The sequence below is a fragment of the Phaethon lepturus genome, unplaced genomic scaffold (assembly GCF_000687285.1).
Source record: "Phaethon lepturus isolate BGI_N335 unplaced genomic scaffold, ASM68728v1 scaffold3582, whole genome shotgun sequence".
Taxonomy (NCBI): Eukaryota; Metazoa; Chordata; class Aves; order Phaethontiformes; family Phaethontidae; genus Phaethon; species Phaethon lepturus.
Window position 1 is genome coordinate 1 of NW_010522436.1, and position 9,729 is coordinate 9,729.

General features: G+C 36.2%; 1 protein-coding gene across 1 annotated transcript in view; it reads left to right on the forward strand.

Annotated features, from left to right (window-relative positions):
* Window positions 1-6,845: 6,845 nt before the first annotated feature.
* LOC104616709 (transmembrane channel-like protein 1) overlaps window positions 6,846-9,729 on the forward strand; it is a gene marked incomplete at its 5' end in the record, with an annotated part of 14,925 nt that continues 12,041 nt past the window's right edge. The window contains 3 exons of the mRNA XM_010281803.1: window positions 6,846-7,025; window positions 7,255-7,407; window positions 8,805-8,933. Coding sequence (XP_010280105.1) covers window positions 6,846-7,025; window positions 7,255-7,407; window positions 8,805-8,933 — 462 coding nt within the window. The remainder of the gene's footprint in view (window positions 7,026-7,254; window positions 7,408-8,804; window positions 8,934-9,729) is intronic.

The window sequence follows — 9,729 nt, forward strand, 5'->3', positions numbered from 1 at the left end:
TTATATTTTCTCTTTATATTAGTTTTCTCTTTATATTTAGTTTTCATTTGAGCCTTTACCTTTACTCCTCTGTGCTCTCAAGATTGTTTTCCAGCCACTCTGTGGACTCACAAAATCTCTTCAAGGAGCCTGTTCTCCTGTTGCTTTCCTCCTGAGACTGGCCCAAGCAACATGACTGGTGTGTGGGCATGTCCAAAGTTATTTGGGGCTTCAGGGATACAACTCTGCAGTGTAGAAGCAGGATGAAACTCATGTCTTCTAGTTCCAGGTGCCCAGTCCAAGAGTCCAATACCATTTTTTTTGGTGCTTAATCTGCTTTCTTCTAGAGCAGATGCAGTCATGCCTGATAGAGGTGCATAGTGGAAGTGATCGTGTTTGCTATAACATTGTATCGTAAGCACCCGAAGTCAGTGTTGCTGTATGAAAACCTGGGCAAATGGTACTTTCTTAGCAAACACACTGTTGTGTATGTTGTAAAACTAGCTGTTTCTTACTTAAGGCTCATCTTCTGAGCCAGAGTGTAAAGTTGATACCTGATTTAAGGTAAGACAAAAAGGTGCTAGCCTCACAAAGCTGCTGGTAAGAGTGATGATGGAATGAGGAAAGTGAATCCCTAATTTTCAACACCAAAACCTGACTGAGAAAGTAGCATAAAAACCTCTGGATATCCACCCCTGTAATCCAGAGAAATAAGGCTGTTGAGATTGGGTCAAGTTATTTGATACAAGTTATTATATTTTGATCTGAAAAGAAAAGTCATGTGCAAAACTGCTTAGTTTAAAGCAACATGAGCTCCACGTGTGACAGCAGACTAGCAGATGAAGACAGTTCAGGAAGAATTCAGCTTTCCCTCAGTTGAAAGGTGTGGTAACAGATTTGTACTAACAAGAACTGTGCTACTGAAAGCTTTATATTAGCTTATGCTGCAGTCTGGAAAATAGTTAAACATATGCGTGTTTACATTAATTGTTTTGCTTTTGTTTGCTTTACAAAAAAATACTGCTTAAGAGACCCTGTACAACAGAACTAAGATCTGGAGCACATGTGTCTTTAAGGCACAGTCGATAAGGCAACATTGCCATTATTTGGCTAAAGAATTTTTCCTATCGACAGGTAATGAACATATTTGTGAGGTACAAAATATTGCCCTTGATCGGATATTAATATTTAATTACATAAATATATTTGGCTTCTATGTAACAGCCATTTAAAGATTTTTCATATTTTCTAGATCAAGCTCTCTTATGTTTGTATCATTAATAAATGGATTGAGATTTTGATCAGAAGAAAAACCATAAACACTTAATGTACTACTTAGAGCAAAGGAAACTGCAGCTCTTACATATAATTAAAACAACAGTATGTAAAAATCAACATTCTTCATAAAATTATTAATCTCCTTTTGTAAGAAATTTCTTTTTATCACACTAGATGTATTAAAAGATTAAAAAATGTTTACACATAATTATGGTGTCTTTGGAGAAATGCAGGGTAAATACATTTTATATAATCTGTTCCTGAAACTCACAGCCTAATAAAGCGCCACTGGTGACTTTATGGACAAGACTTTTTTCTCTCTGACTATCCTCCTCTGTCTAATGTAATTTTTTACACTCCCTCTTCATATCTGCAGTTCTTTCAGATCACAGTTTGGTGAAAATTGTCTAGTGTGTCATGGAGAGCAGGAAATTGGTGGAAACAGGCAGACTAGGGCCTGTTTGAAAGGGATTTCATCAGCCTTTGCATTTCTTCTCATACATGGTCATGACCTGGTGGTTGGTCATGGATGAATGATGATTCTGCACCATGTGACAATTTCCCCATGACTGTGGAAAAAGTTGCCACTAATTACTTTGGTAAAGCGTTCTGAATTTGGATAAAAATTGCTGAACAAATTTAACTTTTCTTATTTGATTGAAGATAGTTTGCAGAGCTAGGAGTTAGTATGAGCATCTCGCTGGCACTGAGGTACTGTGTTTACTCAGGTATAGTCCTGTACTGTTTAAAAATAAAGCTACTCAAAAGCAGAGAAGACGACTTACGAGGAGACAGACTGATTTCTCTGAATCAGAATAATTAACAACATTTGGGCAAAGAGGAGATGTTTTACGCATGATTTTTTTTTCCAGTAACAAGGAAGTATAGCTTTAACATTTCAGATATTGCAAGCTGACAAAACCACATAGATCTTTTGCCAAAAATATCCTGCTCTTTAATGTTCATAGTAGTGGATATGGAGTATATTTATGATGAAGTTATTAAGCCATGTTGTCAATGCTCTGATTAATTCTAGAAAACATCAGGCAACTTTTATTATTATGAAATATAATTTCTAATTTTAATTTCTTTTTAAAAAATGAAACTCTATTTGCTAGAAATATAGGTCTTTATTAGTTCTTTCTGCAAGAGATGCTAGATAAATCTATGACTATTGCAATCATTATTAGTGGAAGATATGATTTATTTTCACTAGACTACTTACTCTTAATGAACTTATAATTTAACCAACAAAATGGTCATGTTCTACATTTAATGTTGTGTTGGCACAATTCAGTATGCTGGGGTCTGGTGTGATTAGCTGTGATTGCAGTCACAGGATTTCTTACCAGATTTGTAAGCAGCTGAAAAGATTTGTGTAAGCAGTAATTTTTTAGCTTTCAAAATGTCATGCAGGGACTTGGTATCTGGAGAAAAAAACCTGTTTTGAACCAGACTTTTAATAATTAGTGGGTATCTCTTTGTTGCTGTTCCTTACTTAATGAAATTTCTATCTCAGTAGTGCAGAGAAGACTTTTGAGATTCACTCAGCAGATAGTGACTATAAGACCACATTGGCTATGAACCATAACTGTACCATGTATGCATGCTGGCATGCTACCTCTCTTCTGGCTTGTAACTGCACAATTTTTAAGTCTTACAGGGCAGTGAAACTGTCACTGATAAAAAAAGTGGAAAAAAACCTGCTCCAGCACCCGACCCTCAAGTTGGTAAGGAGTCCAGAATATAAATCAGACACTTTCTGAAATCAATGTAGATTAAAGTGACTAAAATTAAATGGATGATTCAATGGACAATTTCTGTGTTCAGCAAAATCTTTCACCAGAAACTAAAAAGTATAATTATAAGATATCTATGAAACTATACAAGAGAAGTTTATACTTCTGAAATACAGAACCCGTCATAGTTTTTTGATTTTGAAAATTCAGTGTGCTACATTTTGTCTCAGTAAAACTTTACATTCTTTGTTACAATAATTTCTCAATTTTCACCTTTACAAGTTTCTGTGCTTCATTTCACCTCATATCTTAATATCTTTTTTTCTCCAGAATTAGAAATGCTCGTGAGATGGGGAGCATGAATAGTCAAGACATGGAAAAATGCAGACAGAAAGCAAATGAGAAAGAATATGCTTGCTTCAGATAAGTGATAAAAAAGGCAGAATATAATAAAAATATAGAAAATATCAAATGTTCAAGAGAAAGAAAAGCAGTGACTTCTGTCCTGCCTCTTCCATGCAGTAACAAGCAAACTTTGAATAAAGTTAACAGATACTATATTATAAAACTGCACAAAGGACGTATCTTTTCTTCCAAAATACATATTTACTATGTTCTCCAGTATGAGAACTAAGGGATATCAAATTAATTGGGTAGAAGTCATGTTCAGAAAAAGCAAAAGGGAAGGAATGATAGATGGTGCGTACCAGTGCTATGAATGCCAAAATTTACATCCATCAGAATGAATAGTGATCTAAGGCATGGAAGAGATATTCTTTGGAGGTTACTAAATATATGAAAAACCATCTGACTGAAAAGTACCCAAACTGAATATAGCTGGAGTCTAAGACTTACTATTCATATGTATTTGCCCTGTTCTTGCTCATCCCTGAGCATCTGTTGGACTAGGCCAACCTTCGGTGTGACCCAGGACTTCTCTTACGCATACATTTGCCGCTGGAACTTGTTGCCACAGGAGGATATGAGACACCAGAGCCAGTGAGGATTCTGATTTGAGATTCAGCGGAATCACAACAGGACTAAACATTTCTATTGATAAACAGGATATACAGCTTGGCACAATAAGTTTGAATTTTAAGAATTCATGATTAGTTGTGTTGACTGTAGTTGACTCCTGAAGCTTTGCCATCTTGGGATATATTGAGCATAAAGTCTTTGGTTTAATGGTGACTGAGATAATATATGTTATAAACTATGTTAGATACTCTAAATACTTTAAAATAAAAAAGTTTACACAGTTCATTATGAAGAAAAAATAAAAAATATTTTGGTCACAAACATCTCATCACCTTCTAGAAGTACCAAAAATAGGAATGTCTACAATTTTCAAGGGAAAATATTTTCAAAGCATTAATGTATGAAACCCAACACAGCTGTTAATATAGTAAGGTAGAAGGTGACAGGAGATTCCAGTAGAAATTCTGCCATTTTCAGTTATAAACCCAAGTGCTGTAAGAGATGACAGCTACAAGTTTTTGGTCAGTTATTTCTTCATTGAGCATTATGAGGTAACAGGGACTTGTTATTTTAACAAGGTAATCCCAGTTACAAATATCCTATCTAAATACATAGGAAACATCAGTAAATTCTTGTAATCATTAAAAAAAATCTATATATTTCTTACTCGGTGCTACAAGCTATGCACAGAATGCACTACTGATTGACTACAAATGTGAAAATCAAGTAATTAGCTCTAAAACTCATTAAAAACCAAGAATAGAAACACAACAAAAAGCAAGCCATTTATTTCTTTTCATTGAAAACACAAGTCTTATGGATGAAACTTTTTAGGAGTGGAAACATATATGTTTGTAAGTGAGTGAATTTATTTTTTGGCATAGTGCCTTTCTGCTGCCACATTATTTCTGACATGCAAGAGCAGTCCTGTCCTAGCAGCAGGAAGTTACTACTGTGTTGAAATTTACAATAGTTCTAGCAAAATGATTTCCAGCATGGCTGAGAAATACTAGTTTCAGAGCAACTGAAAGACTAGAGCTCTGTGAACAATTAGGTTATTTTGTGACTAAATAAATTATTTTTACTTAATTGTTTTAATATGATTCATCTCAAATAAACACCTTTGTGTTTTCTAACAACCTTTGTGACTTAGATTGAGACATTTTCTATTTCTTATTTGTTGTTTTCAGTATCACAATTTTTTGTGATTGAAATTTATTTTAAATTGGAATTAATAATTGCACTCTTAAACTTTTTCAGTTATTTTCATTTTTGGCTGACATAATGAACTGGAACCAAAAGGTTCAAGCAGACTTGGAATAATTTCCAGCATCACTTAGGAATGTTACATTACATTACTAGAATGCCTCACTTGTCTGTAGAATTTATAAGCTATGCTGTATTACAAAATTTCTATAAAAGCTAGTTATCTGTTTGTTTCAGTTTGCTTTCAGTAAATTGTTCCATTTCTATACTGCTAAGATGATGAGTTAATCTTATTAAAGGTTTCTAAGAAAATCAGGCAGAAAGACACAGGGTTCATTTGAATTTGCTTATGCAGTGATGACATGAGATCTGAGATAGACTAGAGAACTCAGGCAATCATCAACCGTATGAAAACAAAAGCAAGTGCTGGATTCTGCACCTGGGACAGGACAATTCTGGTTATACATAGAAATCAGGGGACAAGAGGCTGAAGAGCAGCCCCACAGAAAGAGATCTGGAGCTTTGGGTTGATGGCAAGTTGAATATGAGTCAACAGCATGCTGGGGCAGCCAAAAGGGCCAACCGTGTCCTGGGGTGCATCAAGCAAAGCATAGCTAGTTGGTTGAGAGAGACAACTGTCCCACTCTACACTGCACTGGTGCAGCCCCACCTCTAGTACTGTGTGCATCAATACAGACATCAAACTACGAGAGTGTGTCCAGAGGAAGGTGACCAAGATGATGAAATGTCTCAAGGGCAAAACTTACAAGGAGCAGCTGAGGTCACTTGACTTGTTCAGCTTGGAGAAGAGAAGGCTGACTGGTGACCTCATCCCAGTCTACAACTTCCTCAAGGAGGGCAGCGCAGGGGGAGGTGCTGATCTCCTCTCTCTGGTGACCAGCAATAGGATACGAGGAAATGGAATGAAGCTGTCAGGGGAAGTTCAGGCTGGACATTAGAAAAAGGTTCTTCACTGAGATGGTGGTCGATCTCTGGAATAGGCTCCCCAGGGAACTGGGCACCAATCATGGCACCAAGCCTGTCAGAGTTCAAGGAGCATCTGGATGATGCTCTTAGTCATGTGATTTAGTGTCAGGTACTCCTGTGACAAGTAGCGAGTGGGACTTGATCCTTATGGGTCCCTTCCAACTTGAGATATTCTGTGATTCTGTGATTCTATGATTCTGTGATTCTGTGACATCCATAATTAACTTCAGGTGAGATCTTAGATAAACTTAATTTAGTGCAGTCCTTTTGTAGGAATGCTTTTTATAGAACATCTATGTGTCTATTGGGAAGATACGGTAGAGACATAACAAAATATAGTACTGGAAGTAGGTTTTACTGAGTCATCTGATAGTAGAATTTTGTTTAAAATGTAGGTTCTAGTCAGAAATCTAAAATTTGATTTTGGAGGTTTAAGTGAAATGTAAAATGAAAAAAGATCTCATATATCCATCTGCAGTAGATTACAACTGACTTTTCATCCCCTTCTTCCATTGCAAAAACATCTTGTGACTCCCAGAGTGGATTTGTTTTTTTATTAAATCAAAAAACAAATAAAAAGTAGTTATGGGAATACACCCTCTAACCAAATCAGTAATAATAAAAGAACTTGCTGTCAACATTTCACTGTATTTTTTTTTTCTTTTTCCCACCTCTCAGGTGAACATGGTTATGTCACTTTTAGGAATGTTCTGTCCAACTTTATTTGATGTAATTAGTTCTCTGGAAAACTACCACCCTCGAATAGCTCTAAGATGGCAGCTGGGACGAATCTTTGCTCTTTTTCTTGGCAATCTCTACACTTTCATTATCGCCCTAATGGATGAAATCAATCTCAAGGCAAGCTATTTATTTTCCTTCATTATTTTTAATATGTTGCTGGACAAGGATGAGGATTTCCAGCCAGTCAGAGACATGTCAGTGAAAGATGTTCTTTTCTTTCTGTACTGTAAAAATCATATCCATGCCTGAGCTGGTAATGGGAGTCTTGGAGCAGAAAAGGTTAAGAGCTGGTAACGAGTTCATGTTGTTTGTTTGTTTTTTTTCCACAATTTATTTCTTTATTTAGCTGGAAGAAGAAAAGATAGTCAAGTATAACATGACAATATGGGAAGCCAGTCTGTACAATGGTAGTATTCCAGAAAATTCAACTGCTCCTCCAATACAGGTGGACCCTGCAGATGTCCCCAGGGGGCCATGCTGGGAAACAATGGTAGGACAGGTAATGTAATTGCTTTAAGCTCATATTTGAAAATACAAGATATCATATCTAAACCCTCTTTATTTCTGCTAATAAATGATATTAAGGTGGGAAAATGTGAGGAAGAAAAAGCAGATGTGGGACTTTTTCCCGAGCTAAAAAGTTGAGAAAAAATTATCTGAGTTTCTTTGGACCCCATCTAGTAGGGAATTCCTTCTTCTGGCAGTTGACCGCATTGAAAACAGTTCTTTTTTTTCCCCTTTTTTCACTATTCCCTTAATTTACCTTCCTCTTCCTCATCTCATCTTTGTCTTGCAAAACCTGTTTAGCAGTTACGAAAAGTTGGATTCGTTCCAGCCCCTAATAAATGTGGTAATTCTGATTAGTATTTTGATCAGGCAAAATCAGTTCCTGACTACAACAGACCTATAGAAAAAAAAAAACAAAAACAACAGAGTAGCTAAACAAAGAAATACATGTAAAATAGCTCTTACAGTAGTGTGCTTTTGAGAAGGCATATTTTACCTTTAACCAAGTAACGTAATGCAAAAGAACAGTAGTGTTTTAATGGTAAATCTGCTCAATCGTTTTATTTGATTCAGTTGCACATTTATTCTTATTGACCTATTAATATAAAATGTCATTTCCAAAGAATTTTCTAACATCCCCCTTTCCTCTATTTGATCATATCCCATTGTTATCTTGTGCATGAGAATGGGTTCACAACTGAATTGCTGTTTCTCCATCAATCTGACAATCTCACCATCTGGTTATCTCCACTCCTGGCTGAATAAATCACCATCAGGGACCAGACAGGCAGGAAAAACAGCCCCTCTATTCTTTTCGCTGATCATGAATAATAAGCTAAGAACACCAAGAGCTCACCACTGCATTACTTTTCTCCTTAATTTCAGATCAGGGAGAGTAATAGCCTTTTGGGCTATTGGGGTAAGGCTTGTTACAGTACTGTTTAGTGGCACTTACTAAAATAAAGGCAGCAGAATGAGGATTTCCATTAGGATTTTCTTCTTTCCTCTCCGTATTCACTGGGAGTTGGTGCTTCTTGAGAAAGCAAGCCATTCGCTTTTTTTTTTTAATCTTCCCAAAGTCAAAGGGATGAAAAGATATCACTCAGATTTCTGTTATAGCAGCAGTCTTGTCTGACGGCTCTTCCCAGGCTAATCATGCCCTGGATGTCTCCTCTGATAATATGAGCACATGTCAGAGCAAAGGATATCTCTAGAAAACGAGGGGCAGTTTTTCTCCTGGCATTTTTCAGAATTAGTGAACGGAGAGGAAGAGACTTTTCCATGTCGAAGTAGAGTAAGCACAATTAGGGATCTAAAGCAGTATTTCATTATGATGGTAATTATTAATTGCTCTAAATATAATCTTAATAGAAAATATTACTCTAACAGGAATTTGTGCGGCTGACAGTCTCTGACACGATGACAACATACATCACAATTCTAATTGGTGATTTCTTGAGAGCTGTCTTTGTTAGGTTTTTCAATTACTGCTGGTGCTGGGACTTGGAGTACGGATTTGTAAGTATCTGATTTGCTATTTTAAATGTCTTTTTCAGATTATCACTTCATATTTTTGTAGTATACTACACATTCCTTTCAATCTTACAGAATTAACAGTTGGCTAGACATATTATCTTCGAAATCCCTGAAGAATATTGTGTAAGTTTCTCCCATAATTTGCTTATGCCTTAATATTTGTCTTATTCTTTAGACTTTAGAATTTTTTTTTATTTGATTGTGTAAGAAAACTGGTAACACATTTTTCACACATTTCCAATTTGAAGACTCATTCCCTGTTCCATGGAATACTATCTCATTGATTTCTATGGGATTTCGGTTAGGATCTTCTAGCATATGGAAGAATGAATGCTAGTCTGGAAACCATTCTGAAGCTTGTAGGAAAAACTCTTTATCTAGGATGATTTGGCTTCTGTTTGGGCTTCCTGAAGCCTCTTCTGTCTTGTTATTTACTCTGAATCAACTGCTTTTTATGCAGGGAATTTTTGTTGCATGACCTGCCCAACCACAGGTGCCTAGTGCTATTTGAGATGACCCTGGGTATCCAGAACAGATGGATGAGGTTACTAGATGTATTTTTTGTGAGATGCCATCAGTCTTCCAGTGTTGGGAGTCATATAGTGAACTGTAGGACAGTTTGGCTTGAACTGGGAGTGCCAGCTGTCAAGTGAAGATACATACTTCATCCATTAACACTTCAGACTTACCTTTTGCTCTTCGTTTTTTGTCACCATTAGGGGTGCTAATGGAATATAATACAATAATTCAATCAACATAACAGAGCCTATAAGGGAAA